The 26,562-nt window shown below is 40.9% G+C and overlaps 1 protein-coding gene across 2 annotated transcripts; it reads left to right on the top strand.

The window, feature by feature from the left end:
• The first annotated feature begins 1,430 nt into the window (after positions 1-1,430).
• On the top strand, positions 1,431-22,678 carry abhd17c (abhydrolase domain containing 17C, depalmitoylase). 2 transcript variants are annotated; one of them, XR_004335145.1, is made up of 4 exons: positions 1,431-2,317; positions 6,863-7,042; positions 18,778-21,483; positions 21,529-22,678. XR_004335145.1 is itself a non-coding variant. In XM_032536582.1 (3 exons), exons 1-3 carry the CDS (start codon positions 1,833-1,835, stop codon positions 18,995-18,997), a joined length of 885 nt encoding a protein of 294 aa, XP_032392473.1. In that variant the 5' UTR covers positions 1,431-1,832; the 3' UTR covers positions 18,998-22,678. The 2 variants fall into 2 exon arrangements, 1 of the variants encoding a protein (XP_032392473.1); XM_032536582.1 differs by having other exon boundaries at positions 18,778-22,678.
• The last annotated feature ends 3,884 nt before the right edge of the window (positions 22,679-26,562 follow it).

Raw genomic sequence — 26,562 nt, 5'->3', positions numbered from 1 at the left:
GATCCGACACCAGACAAAGACAACACAAGGACTAAATACACCAGGTTACAAGAACTAACAAGGGACAGGTTACACTAGGGATAAGGAACTGGTGAAACAAATCAGGGCTGGGCAGACAATCACAAAAGGTGGGAAAACACAAGACAGGAAGTAAAATTAAACAAAACAAGGGAGAAAACGGAGACTTCAAAATAAAACAGGAAAGAGAACATACAGACACTAACAATCATGACACCAGGTGACAGACCCCTTGCTGAAACCAGCTGCAATTAGATATCACGAAGTTGTCCCTCCATTTCTGTTTTCAAATCTAAGCTAAAGACCAAATTTTACTCACTGATCTCTTAATCTGTTATCATGTCTATAATTATGTATTTGTGAATTGCTGCTTGTTCTTGTTGTTGGGATGTTCTTTTTGGGTTTTCTTTCTACAGCACCTTAGTGTTTTTTTGTACAGCCTTTGGTCGGTTTAAGCTGTGTTTAAATGTGCTCTGGAAATAAACTTTACTTATTTACCTTCTGGTATGGTAGTGGCACAGCTCTCAACTGTAAGGTTCTTCAGAGGGTGGATAAAAGTGCTTAGTACTTGGGCGCCTGGGTAGCACACCTGGTAGAGCGCATGCCCTACAGAGGCTCAGTCAATTCAATTCAATTTTATTTATAGTATCAATTCATAACAAGAGTTATCTAAAGACATTTTACAGATAGGTAGGTCTAGATCACACTAGACCACATAATTAACAAGGACCCAACAGTTCTAGTAGTTCACTCCAGAGCAAGCAACAGTGTGACAGTGGCGAGGAAAAACTCCCTTTTAGGAAAAAAACTCGCAGGGCGAGTAGCAGGACCACGGCGACAGCTGCGACCATGATTTTGGAGCCTCCCTGATCCAAGAAAACAGGCTGGGGGAATAAGAACATAAGAAGTCCAGGGAATTACTCCCCAGAGCTAGATTAAGTCCTTGATGCAGCTGCGGGTTTGGTTCCAACCTGCGGCCTTTTGCTGCATGTCATTCCCCCACTCTCTCCCTTGTCCTGTCAGGAATAAATGCCTAAAAATGCCACAAAATAATCTTTTTTAAAAGAGCTCAGCACATCACCAGGATGGTGCTGCCATCCATGGAGGACCAAATCAGTGACCCCAATCACCCCAGCCACAATCTGTTCTGTCTGCTGCAGTCTGGCAGACTGTAGGTACTGCAGCATCTTGTCCTGCACCACCAGGCTCAGGGACAGTGTCCTCCCACAGGACACAAGACTGCTAAACTCTTAAGCTCTGAGGTCATTGCATGTCACTTTATACCTAAACAGTCAATTTATCTTTATATGTTTTTTAAAACTGTTTACAACTAATTTAAACTCAAAAATTAGAAACCCAAAAATTGAAACCAACTAAATGAAAGCCAAACCGGATATCCGGTTGTAGCTTACAGGAAGTCCGGCTTGTCTCCATTCTAGAGAAATGGCTATTCTCATTCTTACAACATTAGCAACTAATCTTGATGTATAGCAACTCATTTATTTCACGGGTGCTATCGAGACTCGTCGCGGCACTGTTCTGTGCTAAAAAAAAATTAACATGAACTTAAAGGTTGCGTTTTAGGTGGTCTCTAATGTATTTGTAACGTTAGTCTTAGCTAGTTTTGCTGTTAGCTACCTAACGTTAGCTAGCTGCCAGCTCGCTAGCGCGTTAGCTGCCAAGCCGAGAGACCGAGCCATCGTTCGTCTAGCTACTTAGTGTTAATGAGGAATAAATAGGACCTCATACCAAAAGAGAACTGTATTTTTGTTTCAATAGAAGTTTATTGACCGGGTTAATTGACCCGCTCCTAAATGCCCGAACAAGGCCCTAGGATGAATGGGTTTTCTCTCGGCGAACTATGCTGGCTGTTCTGTTGTCCGCCTTGTCCGAGTCGCATCGCGGCCAAGCTAGCTTTCCTCCCACCGGAGCCCACGTACTCGGTCCACGCCGATGCTAACGGGGTAACTAGCTTACATTTAACCGAACGGGCGGACTGGCAGTACTCTCAGCGAGAGCTCGATGCGGTGGAAGTTTTTACCACCAGAAGCAGTCGGGGTAACCGAGTCGGGTGTATGTTTGTGCGTTGTGCCCCGAACAGTCGTTACACGCTGCTGTTTTCCCACGGTAACGCCGTGGACCTTGGGCAGATGTGCAGCTTTTACATTGGCCTCGGCTCCAGGATCAACTGCAACGTGTTCTCCTACGATTACTCAGGCTACGGAGTCAGCACCGGGAAGCCCTCTGAGAAGAACCTGTATGCGGACATCGAGGCGGCCTGGCAGGTCTTGAGAAACAAGTGAGTATGAGTCCTGAGAATATCATGGTACAGCACATGTCCCCAGTACACCAGCCCCTAATAATACATGCTCATATTTGGAAAGTTAGAAGCTAAAGGTTTCTCATTTGTAACCAGTTGTGTGGCAGAGTCTAAAAAGTCAACATGGGCAAAATATGCATAAAAATACGTTGATGGAAACCCCACTAAATACATGAAGGTAATGGTAATGTGGAATAAAAGCTATACAACAAAATTTGAATGAGTGATAACAACGTAAAATAGCATCATAAGAAGTAGACCCTTTTAGCAAGTATAGTAAACCCTTGTTTTTGCACCAACAGTTTAGTAAATATAAAATGACGTTTATAATCTGAAACAGGCTGTACCATCAAATCAGGTACCACCTAGGGTTGCACAATAAGAGGAAAATATGCGATAACGATATTACTTGCGATACATAAACGGATTTTAAGGTGTACTTCTTTCTGTTGCTTTCAGTATTGTGCTAAGATACAGCAAATTGCTTGTTGAATTGAAAAGAAAAATTCCAACAATACTTTAATGAACAAATTCATTGAATTGGACATAAAAAGCATCATGACAAAAATGACAGTCGCGTTTTAACGTGTAATTTTCTACTGATTCTCTCTTTCAACTAATTGAAAAAAAATCTGCCTTTCATGATATGTTGCAGCCTTTTGCATTGTTTGTTGCGCAAGTTGATATGGAGATAACAATGAAAAAAAACGATATATTTTGTAGACCTAGAGCCACCTTAGCTGAACCGTACCCCATCCCCTCATCTTTTTTCAGGCATCTCGTTTTGGGAGCACCAGTAGTCCTTGGTTAGAAGACTTGAGTGACCTGTTAGCAGTGTACGGGTGGTTAAAAGACCTGAGGGACCTGTTAGTAGTGTACGGGTGGTTAGAAGACCTGAGGGACCTGTTAGTATGGTATGGATGGTTAGAAGACATGAGAGACCTGTTAGTATTGTCTGGATGGAGCAGGTCGGAGATATAAGCAAGTGCCAGACTATGCAAAGCTTTATAGGCCAGAACAAGAACTTTAAATTGGATCCTTAGCTTAACCGGAAGCCAATGTCATGATTATGAGATTGGAGTGTTGTGCAACATCCTGCTGGAGCTGGTCAACAGCCTAGCAGCAGAGTTCTGGACTAGTTGTAGACGGTCCTGGGAGGACTTGCTAAGACAAGTGAAAAGGGAGTTCCAGTAATCAAGCCGGGATGAATGATCATCTCAAGCTAAGAATGCCAAACAACAGTTTGAAGTTTGGCAACGTTTCGTAACCTAAAGTAACATGTGCGGGTCAGTGATTTGATATGATGATCAAAATGCATGCTATATATCAAATATAACACCAACATTTCTCAGATTGGACTGTTCAGCTGAAGTAAGGGACCCCAAGAGCTGAGTAGCCTTGGAAGCTGTAGTGTCCGGAGCAACAATAAGGACATTGCTCTTATCTGCATTGCGCTTTAGGTTGTTGTTGTTGTTGTTGTTGTTGTTTGACAGCCAATCCTGGATGGAAGTCAAACATTTGAGATATATATATATAGCTTTGACCAAATACCCCTATTGATACCGCAATGATATTGTAGTGTTGACTATTGGTGCTTTCACAAAATATTTACACAATGAGATTTATGATAATCATCATTAATGTGGATACAATGACTAAGGGGGTAAAAGTAAATAATTTAACAGCTATATAATTCTAGCAAATTCAGAAAATGACATCACTTTACTGTAATGCAACCTTTAAAACCAGGAAAAAACACCACTTATGCCATATTACAATATTAGGATATCTAAACTCCAAGAAATTATCTCTTAGTACAGTGACGGAGGAGAGCAGGGAAAGGAAATGCAGATGAACGAATGCATTTTTTAAATAGTGTTAAAAAGAATAATGTGTGGTGGCCGGTGTAGTCTATAAAGTAGTCTATATGTGGGACAGACATGTACACCGGAAAAAGTGAATGGCGCTGTGACAATCTTCCGTCCCAGTGTCTAGTTGGGGGTTGTGTGGTTGGTTGGGCCACAGGAGATTTTCCTGGCATTGATAGCTTTATCTTATCTAAATGTGTGATGCTCTTTCAGGTGGTTGTTCATATTTGTGGTTATATTTGCTTGAAACTTGCTTGTTTCAATCTGTCAACTTCTTTGAAACCAAAAAAAGGTTTCAAACACAGATTGTCCAAAACCTTTAGAAACATGACACTTTTTGTCATGGCAGGGCTCGCATAATGACATTGTTCTGTATCACCATCACTGCAATACTTCAATTCTGATAAATGTTTGTTGTTCCTGTAAAGCTTCTTCTTTCTATTAGGGCTGTGATGGTGTAGTGTTTTTCTTACCGCGGTGATGAAGCAACATATCACCGCGGTATGGCGGTTAACCGCAACCCCTTACGAGACTAGCGTAAGTTAGAGCGAGAATGGCAGGGTGCCCTAAGTGAGTGACATCATTGCCTGTGTGGTCGCGCAAGGAGAGCGAGCAGTAACGGAGAGTAGCCGCTGTGAGGAAAAAGAGATTGCAAAGATGTTGTAAAGTGAGTTAAAAGTGAATACACAACATGCTTGAGCTTCTCAAGACATAGTGGCTTTATCTGTTGTAATTACCGCCGGTAAAGTGAACAACGTTACCAACGAAATAACATTGGCATATCATCGGCTTAAACAGCTGCTCTGTTTAGGCAACAAAACATGCAAATATGGCAGAACTGATGTCATGTGAGAAGGAAATAACAGAGGCCTGAATTTAGATTGCCATTTAAGTACAATTAATCATGCTGCTAGAATTATGTGGAACTGTTATGTTGTGGTGTCTCTCACAATAAATGGATATTGGGATAAAGCTGAAGCGTAACTTCATTCTCATATGTAAACATTTTGTAATGATTTAATTGGGGGCTCTAGTGAATACATTTATATGAAATAAATTGTGTTTTTTTTCTATTAGGTTCCTGAAAGAAGCTTTGGCATTACCGTAAAAAAAATACAGAATTTGAATAGTAATTAATTATATTATTATTTTTTTTAATTTTTTTTAATTAACTTTCGTTCATGAATATAACTCAACTCACCAGTTTCGTCCACATAAATACTTGCTAATCCAGCAAGCTAATCCAATAAGGGCATAAAATATGGATGCAGTAATTGCACTCTTAGGTTCATAACAACATTATGCTACGACCGAAACAACACTTTGGAGTTATTGTAAATGTTTGGATCACAGGAGTTGGAAGCAACCCTAAACAGCCAATCAAATTCTACATATAGTACAATAATATTAATGAAGCCTAATCTTTATCTGCAGCTGTGCAGAATTACTGGGTTTAAACAGAATTAGTAGACATGGAAAAAAAGCATTTGTATGCTAATTGAGATTTTGAATGTTAACGTAATGAATAAAGCTTCAAACTTTTGCTACCAGAACAACTGACACTGACTATTTCAGATTTTTTTTTACAGTCATGATGCCCAGTTATGGCATATATAGTCATCCTCAAAGTTTTGTCCTAATGTTGTATCCACTGCGCCCACACTGCGCATTTGCACTATGAAATTTGCATCATTGTTGTATCTGTGTGAGTTGAAATATTTCACCTTGAGCGAGTGAGTAATACAACAGTGTGATGCATCAAAGTCTAGTGTTCTGTGAGACAGCTGGCAGCCAGTGGGTACTTAGTCCATCCATGTGTGGGGTCATAATCTTCTATCAGGACAACTGCTCATTTCTGCCTAGTCGCTGCTTATCAGAGGCAGGATTGGTCCAGGCCAACAGATTGGTCACACCCAAGCTGTTATCTGAAGAGCTCCTATGATGGCATCACTTCACAAGACATACAGGCCTCCTGCCCAAAGAGAGAGTGTGTGTGTGTGTGTGTGTGTGTGTGTGTGTGTGGTGTGTTGTGTGTGTGTGTGTGTGTGTGTGTGTGTGTGTGTGTGTGTGTGTGTGTGTGTGTGTGTGTGTGTGTGTGTGTGTGTGTGTGTGTGTGTGTGTGTGTGTGTGTGTGTGTGTGTGTGTGTGTGTGTGTAATAACCAAAGCTTCATGATGACAAGTGACTGCAGGGTTGACGGGGTTTTACAACCCTGTCCGTCCAGGGAGAAAGTAATGCCCCCACTGATAGAAGGATCTGTAACATACAAACCCTTTGCCTAAATAGCAACCTTTTCTTTTTTTTTCAGGATTTTTGTTGTTATTGCCATTTTAAGCTTTTATTATATAGGGCAGCTGAAGATGTGAAAGAGGAGGGAGAGTGGGAATGACATGCAGCAAAGGGCCTCAGGTTGGAGTTGAGCCTGCGGCCGCTGCAACTCAGTTTAAGCCTTTGTACATGGGGCGCACACTGTACCAAGTGAGCTATCTAGGTGCCCCAATGCAGCGACCTTTTCTAAAATACTGCTGGTTCTGTGGCGTGGCCACTTTAAATATGATGTCTGAGGCGCGACAATAATCGCTTTCAGTGAAAAATTCTTTCTGTTGTTAATTTTTTTTAAAGGATGATGTTGTTTTATTTGTATTTTTGTTGTACAGGTATGGTGTACCACCTGAGAACATCATCCTGTACGGTCAGAGTATTGGCACTGTGCCCACCATCGACCTCGCTGCTCGCTATGAATGTGCTGCTGTCATCCTCCACTCCCCACTCATGTCAGGGCTACGGGTGGCCTTCCCCGACACACGCAAGACCTACTGCTTTGATGCCTTCCCCAGGTGAGTCTCTCTCTCTTACACACACACACACACACACACACAGTTACCTGAGCAACTAGCAACTGTCTACAAGACAACAACCTTTGTCGTCTGTGTGTGAGAAACTCCCATGTACTGTCTAACTGGCAAAATGAAGAGTTTCTATGCAACTTTTCTCTCTCTCTCTGATAAGGGGTCCTTGCCTTAAAAAACCTTGAAGACCCTGGTCTGTACCTCTAACCATATGGGACACATGCACTACTGCTTAAACAGACTAACTGGTCATATCTATTGTGGACGTTGTTTTGATGGGTGCGCTTAATACATCCATGGGGTAGTGAAAATCAGAGGGCTGTTCTTATATTGCGCTTTTTTAGTCTTACCAACTACTCAAAGCGCTTTTACATAGTACAGGAACCATTCACACACATTAATACACTGTGGCAAGGCTGTCAAACAAGGTGCCACCTGCTCATCAGATAAACACTCTCACACATTTACACTCCCAAGGCACAGCATCAGGGGCAACTCGGGGTTCAGTGTCTTGCCCAAGGACACTTCAACAGCTTTTAGTTTTATTTACATACAGTATTTGCATTTACATTACTAACTTGTACTGTTTTATTAAGGCAGATAAAGCACATCTGCGAAGTAAATATATTCTAAACCAAGCCATGTTTGCACGGTTACATTTTTTATGTGAATAAACTATATTCTAAAGTTTAACTAATGAATCCATCATTATCAGGATACATTTCTAACAAAGACAGCGTTATCAAATTGTACATTGTGATAAATATCAATATTATATATTATAAATATAGAAAAATGCCCTAGGGAAGATTCACACTACCATACATCAGACATTGTAAGAGCGAGGACGTCCCTGTCTGAGTGTGGACAGCGCCCCCTGGTGAGTGCTGTTTGAAGTGTCTTAGCGGCTTTGTGAAAAAGACATAGCAAAGACGATGTAAAGTAACAACAAGCTTCTTAAGACATGGTGGCTTCATCTATTAACACTGTCGGTAACGTGGAAACTGCAGTGCACACAGAATGACGCACAGCTTTTATGTTTACTGAAATCCCACATTTTTTGCAGTTATGTAGTCACACAGAGACAATGCGATCTAATATCAATACTTTGAGTCATTCTTATTCGATACATTTCAATATAGATTTCAATCCATTCAACTTCACGTTAAAACAATATTCATACACGACGTCGGTGACTAAAATAGAGAGTTTCAGTTGACCTCAAAACTTATTTCATTATTCTTAACAGGTGCCCTCCAATTTTAGCAGGGGCTGGTTTGACCATGGAGATGTCAGATGGCAAGATGTAACTTGTGAAAATGGCGGCGAGGGAGCTGCAGCGGATGCGATTTGAAAGCGCAAACACTGAACCATACAAATGTATCTTATTTCAATTAGTACCACTATACTGTAGTCGGACAGTGAGAACATAAGCCTGTATAGATTTTTGCAGGCAACAATAGGTGGGGGTAACACTCCGCCCAGTTACATTTTACCAAACAGATGAATAGGAGTGATTTCCGGTCAGTGCATAATCAGGGTGGCCGCGGGTCCTTAAAAAGTCTTAAATCACGTTTCCTAAAATTAAGGCCTTAAAAAGCATTAAATTGTCTTAAATTCAGATTGGGTAGGTCTTAAATATGTTTGTGTCATGTCACGGCGAAAATGCAGGCAATCTGTTGTCGAATATTTTTTCCCGGTAGGCTTTGCGCTGCGTTGTCGCGGTAACATAACCCCATTTGTACAGGTCCTATCCCCTGACCAATCGGCCATCCTAACCTTAACCACTTCAACCAATCAAGCTGCTTCGTGGGCGGGTGTTGGCGTGGCCGTAGTCAGTGAGATTTGTAATTTCGCGGGATTTGTAATATAGCAGCATGCAGGTGATACAGTAATTGTTGATAGCCGTCTAGAAACATGGGGAAATACAAGTTCAGTGACAAGTGGCTTGAAAACAACGAGTACCGTTGGTTAAGGTCGGTGCCTCAAAATGCTTATGAAGCGAACTGCGTTATGTGTCGGAAGATTTTCAAACTTGGGCCAATGGGGATCAGAGCGGTGGAATCGCACGTACAAAGCAAAAAACACAGACTACGTAAAGGCACGCCAGCAACCCGCCATCGCTAGTTTCTGCTCCACCGCTAGCAACAATGTCAACGCTACAACGCTAGATGTTATGCGGGAAATCTACAGCCAACAATGCCAGCTGACCTACGAGCAGTTTGTTCTCTACGCCAACACTGAGGCTGAGGACCGTGACAAGACACAATTCATACAGGTCAAATGACGGGACTGAAGAAGTGTTCCAAGCAATGCTTCCAGATTCAAGGCTTGTACAGTCATTTACCTGTGGAAAAGACTAGACCAGATACGGGGCTAAATTTGGATTGGCGTCATATATCAAAAAAGACCTCGTCACAGAAGTCCAAAAATACGGTGCGTTTGTAATTATGTTCGACGAGACACTGAACCAGACAACCAAAAGCAAACAGCTGGACTTGCATGTGTGTGTATCGTTATAAATTGGTAAGGACACTCTGCTGGGAAGGCTTTCTCAAGTGCAAAGTCACTGTTTTGTTTATTATAGAATATGAATTGTTTTCCAAGTATATTCACAAAAGCTCAGGAGTAGACATCAAAACTTGAACAAAAATTGGTCACTTGGAGACCTGAAAACACACACATATAGACACACACACACACACACACACACACACATTTCCACACCGCAAAACACTCTTACACACTGCTGTCTACTCTCTGTCCATGATGAGTACTCCACAAACTGCAACCCATCCATCTGAGTCTCTCTCTCTCTCTCTCTCTCTCTCTGTTAGGCACACAAATCATGTAAGAGTCTTTGCATTTTAAAAGCAGCTGGAATTGGCATTTAATTATTTTTTTTGTTCAAAAGGAACAGTGTTTTTTTAATATTCACTTGTTATTTCCTTTGATTTTATAACAATTGGTTCAAGGGACCCAAATGTTCTGAAAATATTGTAATAATATAAATTAGGACAGTAATTACATTTTTGTGTTATGCTTTCAGATTACACACATTAAGTCAGTGTTCTTAAACTCAACCGATTATTGTCCTTTTACCATACTGTTAATTTTGTGTTTACTTGGAAAGATTACTGTATATTTCCACTTTGTTTTTCCATCGTAAATTTGGTCTTAAATTTCATTTAGAACTGGTCTTAAAAAGTCTTAAATTTAACTTGTTAATACCTGTAGCCACCCTGATAATGGTTTGGGACAACGCTACCCTGTTTAAATTTCCACACTACACAAGTGAGTACATGGTGTACCACAGTGTGCTACATTTAAGTGTACTAACGGAAGTATCCAATTGAACATGTTACTCCCCCATGTTTCTTAGTCTTCTATCCTCGTTTGCATGACAAGTTATTTCTTGCATGATTAATTTCTCTTTTCTTGCTGCACAATGATCTGACAGATTTTGAACAATTGTTTATGCTTTCATTTATTCAGATTCTTCCTAACCCACCATGCTTTTGTTCGAAGTGCACTGCTTTATCCTTTTGTCAGAACTTTGATATGCACCCCTTAAACACAAGTTTGTGACAATTGTGATACCAGAAAAACAGACTTTTGTCATAGTATTAGGTTCAATAACTCTGTACCTTATTCAAACTGCAGGCTTGTGATTCATTTATTCGGGGGCGACTGAAAAAGGCACCAACTTAGAGTCATGGAATTACTAGTCCACATGCTTCAAAGTAATGGCTTTTAATATGCAGACTTTATATAGCGCTTCCATTTAATTAAATACATTTCACTTCAGATGGTTCATCTTATCTCTCTTGCTTAGTAGTCAGCAAAGAGAGCATGCTGTTTCTGCATATTAAGTGTTTTCAAAGTAGAATATTGCCATGGATCGATCATTTTAATCAGTTACATCAGTTACACCATCTGTAACATTAGTGATAATAAAACAATGGGTGTTCGACAACCTAATGTAGCAATTTTTTATCAATGTCGCACCAACTTTTTTTTTTTAGGAGGAAATCAGCAATTACTACCCATCTGCACGGTTCAGTCGCTCACCGCGCTGTGGAAGTTCGGAAGTGTTTTAACAGAATTAATTGGAATGCTATTTTTTGTGGGAACTGGTGAAACCGGAGCACAACAGATTGCAGTAAACAATGGATCAGAAATGAATTAATGAATGTAGGTAATACTATCCATACAACATGCCTAGATCCGCCATTGCTCATACAGCTATTTCAGCCCCTAGCCAGATTCTCAGTGACACCTTTTTGGTCCTGCTTTTAGGACCATGAGTATTTTATCATTTTCATCAACTTGTGAAGTGTCTTAACTTAGGGAATCACTCATATCCTGGCTAAAAATTTAATTTGAATTTGTATTGATCCCCAGAAGGAAAATTACACTTTACACTCTGAAAGCTTCCCAAACGTCATTTACCAGCGTCTGGTTGTTCACCCTCCCCACAGTAGTCTCCTCCGCTCCAGCTGATCTTTCTAATGAAGTTAACCAGAGCTAACAGCTAAACCAGAGCTAATCGTTGCTAACTGAGCCTGTTTACGTTCTGGTGCTCTGTGCCCGTACCCATCAACTTTAATTTTAGACTCAAGCTCAAATAAAAAAATGGCATTTAATTAATTTGGCTGTTATAAACCACAATCCAGAGTTTTTTGAATTACATATGTTAAGATGAGATATTCAGGATCTTGATCAAGTCTCGACGGGAAACATAATAACGCCAAGGCATCACCAGGCGCCGGAAGTTACTATTTTAATTTACATGGGGCCTCACTCTATTGTTCTAATGGCAACATATGATGGCAGAGCGATGGTGGTGTTTTCAAAGAGTACATTTGGGTCGATGCTGCTAGACCACCAGTTGAATCTGCCCCAACCGGGTGGACTTCCTGGGACTGGAGTCCATATCAAATTCGTTGTTTGTTTGTTGAAACCTGGTCAATAAAGCTGATTCTGATTAAGGTACAATGAATACTCCTAATAGGAGGGAACATGACCAGGGACAATCAAATATACAATTACCGCCACTCCAGAGCAAGGCAGGTGATTGAAAATACCTTTGGCATCATGGCTGCATGGTGAAGAATTCTGGGAAGACCAATTGAGTTCCAGCCAGACAAAGCTGTGGGTGTAGTTAAAGCACGCATTGTACTGCACACCTACCTCACCTACAAAGAGAGGTGAGCACTAGTGACGGCTGAATGAAGCTTCATGAACCAGTGTCTTTATTTTCTGAGCCCACTCGATGGCGTTCTCTGTTCAACAATTGGTGGAGAATATACTGAATTGCAATGCCTTAGCTCTTTCTCTTAAAACCAAGAGTGCCATCTAGTGGGCTCAGAAAATAAAGACACTGGTTCACAAAGCTTCATTCAGCCATCACTAGTGAGCACCCCGTTATCTGGCGTAGATGCAGTGGGTTTTGTGGGGGTACGCCATTGATTCTACGCAGAACCATAAAATGGCCTTTATTGTAAAATCATGAAGTCTTTTTGTTGTTGACCTGGCAGTGAAGCCTTGAGTGCCAATGAAGGAGCTGTTGAATAACCTAAAAAGTTGTCTTTTTGTTGAGTAACACTGTCTTTAACAAACAAATGTTATTAGGTAGGTGAAACAAGCAAGCACAAAACTGGAACACAGCATGAAACAGCTCAACAAAAGTTTCATTCCTTATCTGTATTCCTTTTCTGCAACTTAACATGGAAATATTCCTCCCTTATCTTGCATACTTTAATTCTAGTCATATGTCAGTGCAGTTTATGTATTCTAACTGATAAGTCAAGCAATGAGTGATGTGTTTGTTTTGTATCTACTGTGTTGAGAAATCTTGCACACAGCTCAACCTGGTGTCTGTAGGAAGCCAACTGCAAAGAATCCGACAATTTGCTTACACTGAACTCTTATCAGACTATCTCTTCTGTGTTTGTTTTATTTAAACTAAGCATAGAATGAACCAAGCACAAAGTGAACGAAGTGCAAAACATGTATTCTGTCATGTATTTATGCTACTCTTGGGCAATTATAGTGGCATTAGAATGAGCCACTGTCCTGTTTTGACCAAAAATGGTGGCTACTTTAGAGCCAAAGAGTGACAGTGTTGTTGGGGAAGTATCATGCCCTCTCACTGGGTTCATCATTTGGTCACACAAGGGACCACTGCTTGTGTGAACAAATTATGAGCAGTCAGACAATGTTAAAATTTAATGAGTACGCTGTCTCCACAGATTTGTAGTCTGCAGTGTAGCATGGTGACGAATATTAAGTGTAAGTTTCCGCGAAGTGTCGTAAGATTGGACGGAACATTGGGACGTTCTGTGTGTATGATCTACAGGTGTGTGCTGAGTGGTGTTAAAGCAGTCCACTGTTGTCAGGGCTGTGAGAGGAGAGCAAGGGGATAATTATTTTATGACCCTCATCAAGTTCAGTGATTGCTCCAGTGCCACACTGTGCCACCAAGACTGTATTTGCAGTGTAATATGTTAGAACTTAAGGCCCTGCCATGCCAAACCGATGGCAACCAACTGTCGGCCTAGTCTCGTCGGCTTATTTTTGGGGTCGCCGTGGTTGTCTGCGTCGGCTGAACAGACAATTCAAATCTGATTGGCTGTTCAGCTTGGAAACAAACAAATGACCGTGACAGACACACCCAAGGCTCATTACATTTTTCATCTCATCAATCCAATACACGTGCAGCTGTCACAACGGGTCAAAGATAAGGTTTGAATGTTCCTGCTAAAAAACACAGTTTAGAACTATTGGAATAACTATTTTTGTACACGTCCATAAGATGGCAAAGTAGCACACGAGATATTCTGTACATAACTACTTGTTTAGGCATATTTATTCCAACATATGTCTTTTAAAAGATATCTACATACCTTCAAGTTACAAAATAAACTGACATTAAAACACTAATATCCTACTCTGTAATATTTAATATAAAGACCATAACGGACCTTCCTCTGCACTGCTAAACAATTAGCCCCGTAGCAAGCAAGCTAGCTCACCAGCCAGCCTCTAAATTAGTCGAATGTAATTCACACGCTCTTGTCAAATCTAAGGTGAGCACGTTGCTATTGCCAAGTGACATGTATAGTATGTTTGTTTTTATTTTAAGGTAACCAGTTTATGATGAAGGTTTTTTTGGTGGAGGAAATTAGCAAGTTAACGTTAGCGAACGAGCCAGTAACGGGCCATTTGGGCGCTCTGCTCTGACCGTTGGGAGACTTCTTTGCCGAGAAGACGGATGACAGTCCGGGAGAGGCACAGTCCAGTAACCCATCTCCCGGTACCGCTGTCCTCCTGGTGGCAGACATGTATAAAGTACCAGAGACCCAGACTTGAGTAAAAGTGCTTTATCAAAAAAGTGACTTGAGTAGAAGTTGAAGTGATCTTTTTATATGTTTGTAACTTACCTCGATAGGTTTTTTCAAATTCAACAGTGAATTTTTGAAGGCCATTATTTACAATCTTTCGGGAGGCAGAGTAGGCACTTCATTCCATATGAATTGTCTTTCTTTCACTCCAACAAATGAAAACATGGCCACTAAGTAGGGCCAGGGGTGGTCTCCTTTCTCACTGCCACGATCACTCGAAGTTGAAGGTGGTGTTTCTGGTTCTTCTATCTCAAAACAAACTAACAAAGCTCAAGTGTTCTCAATGCAGACCGGCAGCAAAGCGAAAGGCAGAACAGGAGCAGGAGTGTTGTTCTTAATAGACAGCTTGATTCGCTCAATGATGAGCCAGCTTCATCAAACCTGGTGACAGAGCCATCTACCGCTCTGGCAGTCATAATGTGGGTTTGGAATGATTCGTAACATTTTAATATAATTTAAAACGAGTAACGATGGAACACATAAAAAATGTATCGCGGTAAAAGTATCTCATTGAAAAAATGTACTGAAATAAAAGTTGAAGTAGGAGGAAAAAAAGAATACTCCAGTAGAGTACAGATACAGCCTTTTAGTACTTAAGTACAGTAGTAAAGTAGTTCTACTTCGGACTATACATCTCTGCCCAGTGGGGAGTGAAGCAGAGGGACAGTAGCCTCTGTTTGGTTATGCCAGCTACTCCTGTCCTAGAGCTAATTTATCTGTTTACTCTCTGCATGCTAGTGTCAATAGATGGTGTCTTCAAAGGATACACCACTCTGTATGATCCTGGTGTTCGGGGAAAAAAAAAAAAAATACAAAGAGGGCTTTGTGTTTTCACGGTAAAATTTCAACCTGCATGCACGTTTTGTAGCCTAAACCAGAGCAGCTTATACTGGTAGATATACAAGTTAGCAGACTGCAGAGTCTCTCTCTCTCTCGCGCTCTCTCTCTCTCTCTCTCTCTCTCTCTCTCTCTCTCTCTCTGCTCAGCTGCTAGACCGCTGTGCTGCAAAGCATCTGCACTCTGCAATGTCTGCGAAACAATTTGCTTTACTTTATTGACAATAGAGCTTTCTGAACTGCCTGTGGAACAGATCATTGGAGAGGAGAGAGAGCAGCTACTCTCCGTTACTGCTCGCTCTCCTTGCACGACCACACGGGCACCGACATCACTCATTTAAGGCACCCTGCCATCGCTCTAACGCTACTCTCGTAAGGTGGTTGCGGTTAACCGCCATACCACAGTGATACGTTGCTTTTTCACCGCAGTAATAGAAACGCTATACCGTCACAGACCGACTTTCATTGCCAGACTTGACAAATTTTATTTAGGTTCAGTTTTATGTATGTTTTTTATTATTGAATCTCAAGTAAACGGTGAACTAAATTGGTCTATTTTTCTAAAGAAAACTAGCCATGTTTTATTTTCTGGGAAAGATAACTCATTTAGGAACGAGATAAATTTGTGATGTTTCACAAGCAGCACAACAAGGATTCAAAGGTAGCAATTGGCCTTGCAACCATATTGAGTCAATTTGCAAACGTTTCGTGGTCTCTGGTAGCCCTTTTGGCAACCACCTGTTCAACAGTAGCTCTTAATATCAAAAAACAAATCCAAACTGGAAAATCTTTGGATATGGTGCCTCATTACGGTGTCACTTTAATGTCTGCGCTGCTCTCTGATGCTCTGAAGCTGATGTTATAGGCAACAGAAGCATCACTTCAATTCAATTTTATTCATAGTATCAATTCATAACAAGCGTTATCTCAAGACACTTTACAGATAGAGTAGGTCTAGACCACACTCCAGAACTTACATCACGCTTGTAACACGTGACACTTGGCAGTAGGTAACGTTAGCCTACCAATAGCTACTGTACTTAATTAAATTGGAACCTATACAATGCGCATCACCACAAGCCTGTAAACATAGAGGCTTTAATGAAGAGAAGGGAGAGCATTGCAGCGCTGGGGAGTGCTTTAAAACCTATTTTATACAGTCTGTGTTTAAAACTCCCAGAGGAAAGTAGTAGCATTCGATGAAGTCTGCTCGTAAAATTAAATGAGAACCAAAGTCATAAAAAAAAATTAAAGTTATTTAAAAATGAAAACGTGAATTATAGACCTTTAGTGGTCCCCTAATACCATATCTGAAATCACTTTCCCAAAATTTCCCAAAAATCTGTAGCTTTTGAGGAGGGGGAGGGGGTGCAAGGTGGAGGCTGGGGGTGTGGCCTTGACCAACTACCACTTTGCACGTTTGAAAGCCATAATGTTGTCTCATGGGTGGGGGCAAATTCTCTGGGCGGGCAAAGCAGAGAAAGAAGAGGTAGATTCCAGATCGGCCCATCTGAGCTTTGATTTTCTCAAAGGCAGAGCAGGATACCCAGGGCTCGATTTACACCTATCACCATTTCTGGCCACTGGGGGACCATAGGCAGACTGGGGGAACGCGTATTAATGTTATAAAACCTCAAAGTGAAATTCTCATGTCGTGGGACCTTTTAATGGGTGCATGTGCTTGCCAATTAGATATCTTAATTTTCATGTACCCTCAACCACTCTCGGTGGGGCCACTTTTACCATTGCATGTTAACTACTGGTTTCCTGGTTGTGGATGATAATTGTGTGTCTGACTGGAAAGATAAGTTGTCTGGTATCAACGCTTCCCAGCTGGACCTCTATAGAAACCAGCAGGAGCCCTCCAATCAAGCGGGATGCTGGGGTTTGGCCTATTTTTTGTTTTCTGTATATTACACATCAGTTGTAGAGTTGTTCAAGGTTGTTTTTCAGTGTTGACAAGCCTTGGAACAGAGGCATGACATGTTTCAAGGCCCCAAACAAGGCTGACAAAATTGTTGGTTCATTTTTAGAGCACACTTTTCCTTGCATAAACCTCCGGGTTGCAGTAGAAGCATTAAAAAAAAAATTAAAAGTGCAAAAAAATAATCATTAGTGGCTTTTGTGTAACTGTTCTGACACTCACATACTGGCACATTGTCAAAAAGAAGGGAAAAAACAATATTCTCATCATATCCGCAGCAATATATAGAATTTAATATTACTTTGGCACAGTCTGCAATGCCTGAACAATAATCCGCTAATACCGTGGTGATGTCGTAAATAAAATGTTTGAAGTGTTTCCACAGACCGACCCGTCTTTAGCCGAACAATATCGGCATACAGTTTAAAAGAAATGGTTGTCTATTGAGCTTGACTTAGCCGGCTAACCGGGCTAAGTCAACTAGCATGCTACTGCTGATAAACAACAACCGGTGTTCTGCCAACCCGTTCTGGATAACTTGTGCTCCATAATTTCTAGTGTTGTAACGAACCGTTGTTGATTTAACCATAATGGTGTGAAGTACATTTTTAGGCTCTCTGTTACTTAGCCCTTGTGTTGTCTTCCCGTCAACAATGGTCACTTTTTTTCAACATTATTATCTCTTTTTCTGACATTTGTGTCATTTTTTCAATGTTGTGGGTGCCTTTTTGTTGATGTTTTTGGTGTTTTTTCTCCAAAGTTTTTTGATATTTTTAATGTTCTGGATTTTCAGCGCTTATTTCGGTGGCCCATTTTTTGTGACAAAGAAAAAAGAAAATGATCTAAAAACTGGTCAATTTGACCCAAGGACAACATGAGGGTTAAAGTAGGCTAATAAATCTCTATGAAGGCAATGCAATTTTCTGTTAACGTTACTGGTGCATGTTAAAACTCGGTGCTAATACAGCACCGGGGCCAAAATGTTGTTCTAATATCGTAATAATAACAATAAGTGTTGATATCTGCCTTCAAAAACCAATAAATGTTGGTCCCTAGTTTCCACTTGCTAGTTGTTCTATTCATTCTGAATTTTGGACTTAAAACATCTAATAGGACCTTAAAGGTCTCCATTAGGACATCATTCCATCGTTCCTCCTGTAAATGTCAGTAAATATTCACAGAGCAGCTTGAATAAGATGATTAAACAATTTAATTTTTTTTATTTCCTTTATTTGATAGTGACAATGGGTAGGCAGGACAAGGGGAGAGAAAGAGAGAGATGACATGCAGCAAAGTGCTCTAGGTCGGAACCCGGGCCGCTTTAAAGGACTCAGCCTACATGGGATGCACACTGTACAGGGGAAGCTAGAGGCCGCCCCATTACTAAACATTTTTATTTCGGTTTGACATGCCCAGAGATGCCTGGAGCATCCTATCGCCCTCTCTAGACCAGAGGTTATTCGAGAATATAACAGGGGCCCCTTCACGTTTGTCCCTTGGAATAATTTCTAACCCATTCATACCTGTAATCTCTTTCTGTCTCTTCACTCTCCGTAGTATTGACAAGATGTCGAAAGTGGCATCCCCGGTGCTCGTGATCCACGGCACGGAAGACGAGGTGATCGACTTCTCCCACGGCCTGGCCATGTACGAGCGCTGCCCCCGTGCCGTCGAGCCCCTGTGGGTGGAGGGAGCCGGCCACAACGACATTGAACTGTACGCCCAGTACCTGGAGAGACTCAAGCAGTTCATCTCCTTTGAGCTTCCCACCTCCTGAGGGGACCTCAGCATTCACAGGCCAGGGTTCATCTCAACACAGAAGCCGCCTCCTAATCATCTCTTAACTTCGTCTCTTAGCATAGGGGCAGGCCTGGAGTCAGCTGATCACTGTTCTGGCCTATCCTCGGAGCCATTTCAGGGTAGACGTGTAGTGGACCGGAAGAAGAGGGGGGTTTAGATTGTTGAGGTGCAGCCGAAAGTCAGTGGCCATGACCGGCCAAGAGTGAAGCTTTGGCTCAACATGTACTGTCCCCAAAAACCTGGCCAGTGCTTCTACATGTGGACACAGTTTGCCAATGAGCCAAGGCTTGGGCAGCGTTTGCACTCGCAGCTCCATCTGGATTCATTTCTCTACTCCAGCTCTCCTTCTCTTCCCACTCACTCCGTCTCCCTGAGCTTTTCTGTGCCAGTGTCTCTCACTGTCAACTTCAGTCTTTCACATTTCCTCCTCCTCCCCTCTGTTTCACCCTCAAACCTTGCTTTTCTTTTGACCAAGTCTGCAATGTTGAAGCTTGATTTTTGTATTCTTTTATACCAAGTGATGAAGTATCAATTTTGCACCTTGAGATACACTTGAAGTTTTTTACTTTTTCTGTATTTTTAAGTTACCATTCAGGGGTTACCAACGATTTGCACTTTTAATGTGCAGATATTTTCAGGTAATGATTTTTTTCTGTTTGGATATGTATATGTTGATTTAGTTTATCTGCATTCCATGTTTTTCTTAATTGCAGGTAGAACTTGTTTCAGTGTGAGTGTGTGAGAGGTTTAGAAGCTGTTAACCAGAGTGCACCCCTGCACATCTGGCCTTTGTAGCTGTGATCTTTGTAGTCCTCATGCATGCTACTCTCTCATACAGGAACACAATAATGCCAAGTGTTGAGAAATCTAACAATTTACAAAATACCTATTACACAAGTGCAGTTCTAAATGAAAATGACTCAACTTGAATACTTTGGAGCTGGTGGTAAATTCAGCATACAGACAACACTTTCATTGCATAAAGATTTTCCCTATTTACAATAATTGTACAGATGATAAACTTTGAAGGCAAAGAGCAATGGGAACCTGAAGTGTTCATTAAAATACATTGTCATTGGTGGAACATATATAAGCAAAATGTAATGCAGAATTCACCAGAGGACTCAAACAATTTGTAAAATCATTGAGTTATTGAGTAAACAAATTTTATCAACCTATGTTGCATATTATAAAAACCTCTCTACACCCGGTAAAGCCATTGTTGAAAAACAAATATTGCCCCATAACTCGCAGTCTAATAAGCGTGGTCGTTTTGTGCACATTATGTATGGATCAAAGTTTTCCCTTATAATTTATGTAAATAGCGTATCACACCAGGTGTGTACCTTGTCACTAAGCAACACAGTAATGAATATCCCAAATGTTGGGTAATACAGAAGCTTACCTCAGTAGAAGAGAGAGCAGCAGGTATCTGGGCTATACATTAGTTAACTGGAGATCATGTGGTAAGAAGACTTGACAACTGATTCAAAGAGAAACACATTTGACTCAGTACTGTAAAGTGAAGCCATGGAGCAGGGTGCTGGATCTACCTGTAGACACACACAGAACTATGCTGTCACTTCACACTACAATAAAGCCTTATGTTCGGAAACATTTCACCCAGTCCTGTAGACTACAGTAGAGCTTTGGTGGTTTTTACGGTGACTGATAACTGCTGCTATTAACCAGAGAAATCAATTAGTCAATCATAGGGGTGTCACGATTCTCCAAATACAAGATTCAATTACATTTCTTTCCTTGTTTTTAGATTTAGACCTTTTTTTCCCCCCAACAGACGGCATCAGTGCCACAGTAAGAGCCACAGAAGGGTACTTTACATCACCAGTTTGTTTCTCAGAGTTTATGAGGTGTAATTGAATGCACCATTAATGCAGATAAATGATTCATTGACTCCCGTCTGAGCCAGGCCCCGAGGAACACTGCTCAGCCTTGCAGCCCCAAAATGGATTTTCCCAGATACGCCCCCATTATAAAAGAGAAGCCTGTAAATCTGCTGCCAGGACACCTGGAACTGCGAACAAGGTCGTTTATGACTTTTTTTCCTGAATTTTCCAGTTCCAAAAATGGATGTATTACATTAACTGATCCAGTTAATGTAGTACATCCATGGTTGCAGCCGACATGCTTTACTTTTGTTTGTTTCCATAACGTTCTCACGGGCAGCACTGGCAACCGCTAAGCTATGTTACCCCGTGTCTTTAGCAGCATGCTAACAGTCGCTAAACTGACGTTACCTTGTCTTTAGCAGCATGCTAACAGTCGCTAAACTAACGTTACCTTGTCTTTAGCTGCATGCTACCAGCCGCTAAGCTAACGTTACCTTGTCTTTAGCTGCATGCTACCAGCCGCTAAGCTAACATTACCTTGTCTTTAGCTGCATGCTACCAGCCGCTAAGCTAACGTTACCTTGTCTTTAGCTGCATGCTACCAGCCGCTAAGGTAACGTTACCCTGTGTGTATAGCTGTACGTTACTAGCTGGTAAGCTAACGTTACACAGTGTCTTTAGCTGTATGCTACCAGCTGGGAAGCTAAAGTGTCTGTTGTTTTTTGGGGGATCTGCACGAGTAGGTAGAGGTGGAGAGAGAAAAGAAATCCTGGGGCAATCGCAGATCCTGCTTTTGATTTCGAGATTTGACATTTGATTGATTTTTGATCTTGAATCGAAATTGTGACACCCCCTGTCAATCACTGTGAAATCCAGACAGTTTGAAGAATACTGAAATGACAAGGTACTAAAACCAAATTCAGCTCTCATCCCCCTTTTGTCAGCCCTGGGTTCCTACCAACACTGATGTCTGCTGAGCCCTGTGATGGTTTGGATCTTATCCCCGCTCAAACTCCAAAGACAATCTGACAGAACCACGATGGGGAAACGGAATGCTGAAGTTAGCAACGCATGCACTTCATCTCTCATATTTGTGGACATTTTAACTTGTATCAACTGTATTTAAATCATTCGTTCTTTTCCTCCTTGCAAAGTCACACTAAAAATGTAGTATAACACTAAAAACTAAGTTTTGGATAAAATCCAAAAAAAGAAGTAAATGCTGAACATGTTTTCAGAGAAGGGTTGTGTTTGAGGGTTATTTGCATAGCAATTTGATTATCGTATGATTAATCCGTGTATTGCTGTAAGTGGTTTGTCAGTTGAGTAGTAGTGTTTTCTGATTATAGCTAATGCCGGGCCAGTGGTTTTGGATAAAGATCCCTCGATCATCTCTAGTATTTTTTTTCCTCTAGCTGCTCTTTTTAAAGGGAATGAAGACCCTGCTTTAGTCCTGGTTATTGTTTTTATACTGACATTTTTTACAAGGTTTTCCAGTCTAAATGGTGATAGATTTACTATGTCTCTGAGGCTGGTTTGTACAATAATTCTCTAATGGTGTAATATCTTTATAAATATTAGCTCTTAGACAGGGCAATCTAGTCTCATTGCTTTTAACACTGGAATCACAATATGCAAATGAAAGGCAGATGAAGCTAGTAGAATCAGATATTGGTAATAATGTGTAAAGCATATTAAATAAGCCTTAAACATGCCGTGAAACAGATTCTCATACATGTGGTAGTTGCAAGAGGCAGCACAGTGGATGTTGTAATGATTATAACGGAATAAAGGATGCATGGAAGTGTAGGTCTGACTTGTGTTTCTCTGTGTTTGAAAGATTAAAGTTTCAGTAGGTAACTACTATTGAATTAGAAATTGTGTCCAAACTTTTGACTGGTACTTAAAAAATTCCATTGTCACATTTGCTCAAACTGTTGCTATATCCTGACATTGGCACATTAGACAGATAATCTGTATAAAAAAACAAAGTAAGTTAGAATTTGCCAGGGTTATGAATAGTAATGTATATGTATATATTCTTTACTGCACAGGGGGCTTGTGTGATATTTGTTAATATGAAAGAAAAGACAGACGAGGAGGACAATGCTAAACATAATGAGGAGGATCAATCAACTGATGAGGAGAAAAATAATGAAGTGATAGATCCAACATACAGCATGCTGCTTTTTCCTCTGAAGAAGCCCCCATATATTGCCTGCTGCAGAAATGGAAGATGAGGATGATTTGAAGGAAATTGATGAACTTAATGATGAGGTAGAACCTACAGCTCATATAGAAGAAGTATCAGATGTGCAGCAGTGCATCTATTATGATGAACGATCAATGGATGAGGTAGAATCATAGACCAACAGATCCCGTTGTTCTGGACGGAGACCAGTGAAGTAAAATAGAAGCTCTTTTCCGGTGATGGATGAGCGTTACTGCGCAGTCTCCAACTGAGCTTGACGACGTAGTTGTGACGTGAGCAACCTGTCTGAAAGTTGTAAGTCTTCTGGTAGCTGTGCAAGAGAAATCTCAATCATTCCTAATCAGCAAAGACAGAGAGCGTAGGTATATGTTAGGTGATTACATAGGCACAGGCTAATTACTGCTAACGGACATGCTAGTTAACATTAGTAATTAAACCTAAACAGCTGATGTAAGTTCAAACTGTGCATGCTTCTCCGGAAAATAAGGTGATTTGTTGACTGCGACAGCAAGTTGCGTGGTTATGACACAATCGTTAACCTATTTTTACAAAAGCGTTTGCTATGGAGCTTTTTACACATTGTCGTATTTCTTTAGAAATAAACAACGGACAGAGTCTTTAAACGCTTCAGATGTAAAGTTATTCACTGTCAAAGTGGCTCCAAAATGAATGGCAGTCAGTGGGATGCTATTGGCGGGTGATTGCTTTGTAGCATTAAAATGGCTCAGTTGGTAGAGTGGGCACCCATATATAGAGGTTTACTCCTCAATGCAGGGGGCCCAGGTTTGACTCCCACCTGCGGCCCTTTGCTGCATGTCATTCCCCCCCTTTCTCCCCTTTCATGTCTTCAACTGTCCTGTCAATAAAAGCCCCCAAAAAATCTTAAACAAAATAAAAAAGGACAAAACCTTGATCTGGTCTTCCATCCCTCCAAGTGTCGGACAAAGCATGTTGACAGCAGAGAGAGAAACAAGCCACCAGTCTCCAATTGATGACACAGGTCTGCTTTTTACTTGTCTTATTGGCCTTAAATTTCAAATGAGAAAAAAAAAATGCTTGAATGAATACTCAAAAACAGGGCGTACTTTTATGTAAACAAGGTCTATTGGCTCTAAATTCCCCCCCAAAAAGGGAAAAATGTGTAGTACTGGGTTGAACTGAAGTAAGGCTAAAGGTGTAACACAGAATTGATTGACAATTTATACCGGACACTTTAAATAACAGTCAAACCAGATGGGGTCATTTTGACCCCAGAGGACAAAATGTGTAAAGCATTCGGGAGGACATTACGAGGGTTAATGTCTCTTACTAGTTTGTGTCCAGAGTCACAGTCTCCTCACAGCACTTTTCAGTGGCTTTACTAATATGCTCCACATCACAATGTATGTATGGGTCACAAATAATCTGCTGGGAGAGCATGTCCAAGATGGATAAGTTAACTGAAAAATAAAATGTTGGGGCTTCACTATCATCTCCCGACATATAACACCCTGCGAAGTAAAGCAGCTTTTTCATCAACCGGATCACAAGGAAATGTCATGTTTTTAGAAAAAATAAGTTTTATAGTGTGCCAAACACGGTTAATAAACCAACCCTGTTTTTTTATTCATGCAGATAACAAACTGGTCTAAAATGTGCCTAAATGAATGAATGAGGAAATGAAAGAGCGCTGTGTCAGTAGGGGGGGAGACTGAGAGAAAATTAAGGTTTGTGGAAGAAAATCTGCTCCCCACCAGGTTAAGTTCACAGGCTCAGTTACCATAGTAACTGACTCTGAGGTCTGAAACAGAAAACCACAAATGTCCCTCATCTCAGGGTTATCAAACTCAGTTTTCACTGAACCTGCTTTCTGAAATGGGGCCCTGAAGTTGGCTTTAGTGCCTGTGTTGATGCACGAGGACTGAAACACCGCCTGTAATGAAATCCTTCAGCTGTGACATGGGACTGCTGACACTACAGCTCCTCAATCCACAGGAATGTAAATATATTCTGCTTATTGTCAGTTTTCAGCTTGCTTCTGATTCTCACTACTCATTTGAATTGCAGAATAAATCCCCCCAAGTCCCAGCTACCTCTGCTATGTCTGTGAGGGAGCCGCCAGAATCCAAACACTGCCATGTGAAAATATTGTGTTTGATTGTTAGATTGAGGACGAGGCTCCAAAATGACTGCTAGGACAGATATTTGATACGATGAATGTTCCTCTTGATTTATTCAGTCAGTCTCAGTGTGATCATGATATGTTCTCCAATGCAGAGCTTAAAACAAAAAACTTCATAAGAATAACAAAGGAGAAATGGAAGACAGAGGACGGCCAATTACTTTATGTCCTATGGTCCTCTGATAAGGACCTGGGGTCTCATTTATAAAACTGTGTGTAGGATCCCCTGAAGGCAAGGCAAGGCAGCTTTATCTGTAGAGCACATTTCAGCAACAGGGTAATTAAAAGTGCTTTACACAAAGTCAGTTAAACAGAGAAAACACAAGTACAAACAGTTAAAAATCATAAGCATTAAAAACCGATAAAACACATGAATAGACAGTTTAAAACAAAATAGAAACATAGGACACATAAAACACAAGAATAAAAGTTACAGTGCAGCATTAGAAATTTAAAGAAATGAGCATTCATTTAAAGAAAGGCAGCATCAAAAAGAAAGTCTTCAGCCTTGATTTAAAAGAACTGAGAGTAGCAGCGGACCTGCAGGTTTCTGGGAGTTTATTCCAGATATGAGGAGCATAGAAACTGAAAGCTGCTTCACCCTGTCTGAAAGTGTACGTATGCTCAAAAGCCCAAAATGGTGTCCGCCAAAATGAATTAAAAATTATAAAACTGTGCATATGCACATCTGTAAGCAGTGTTCCCTTTATAAATCATAGATTACCCACAAGTGTGCATACGTGAATCAGCCTCTTATCCCCCCCTGTACACGCCCATTATTAACCATAAATAGTCAATGCAAAGCACCTCATGAATGCTGATCAGTATGTTAATGACCCTGGTAGTTGTTCTATCGTTACACCGAATCATGACGACTGGCAGGGACGCTTGGGAACTGCTGCAAATTGAATTATAATTCGGCCTGTTCTTGCATAGTGTAGGGAAACTACAGTCTACCTATATTTGATTTAAGTAAACGGCAGGCATTACAGTACTTGGGGACAGCTTTGATTTACAGTGGGGTTCGGAAATAGTTGGACAGTGACACAATTTTCAGAATTTCTCATATTCTGCTCATTTTTAGGTTCATAATTGTATTTAGAGGTTGTACCGGAATAGGTTTGTGTGGTTTAATTTCCAGAATCACCATATATTTGTTGTACTGCACATTGCTGCAGCTCCTCCTTTCACCCTGTGTGTTGAGCTCTCTGTTTCAGCTACAGAGCGAGACATCACACTTCTGTTCCATATTTATTGGGATTTGCACAAGCGCAAGTAAGGACTGCCAGCTTGTCAATTGCAGAACGTGAGGTAGTGCC

This window comes from Etheostoma spectabile, chromosome 15, assembly GCF_008692095.1.
Source record: "Etheostoma spectabile isolate EspeVRDwgs_2016 chromosome 15, UIUC_Espe_1.0, whole genome shotgun sequence".
Lineage (NCBI taxonomy): Eukaryota > Metazoa > Chordata > Actinopteri > Perciformes > Percidae > Etheostoma > Etheostoma spectabile.
The sequence above is the reverse complement of the archived record's forward strand: the minus strand, read 5'-3'. Positions and strand labels throughout refer to the sequence as shown.

Excerpts from the sequence above, each read along its gene's own strand:
- abhd17c (XM_032536582.1), top strand. The coding sequence starts at position 1,833 with ATGCCCGAACAAGGCCCTAGGATGAATGGGTTTTCTCTCGGCGAACTA. Across the intron at positions 2,318-6,862 it reads TGGCAGGTCTTGAGAAACAA|GTATGGTGTACCACCTGAGA; the intron begins GTGAGTATGAGT and ends TTTGTTGTACAG. Across the intron at positions 7,043-18,777 it reads TGCTTTGATGCCTTCCCCAG|TATTGACAAGATGTCGAAAG; the intron begins GTGAGTCTCTCT and ends CACTCTCCGTAG.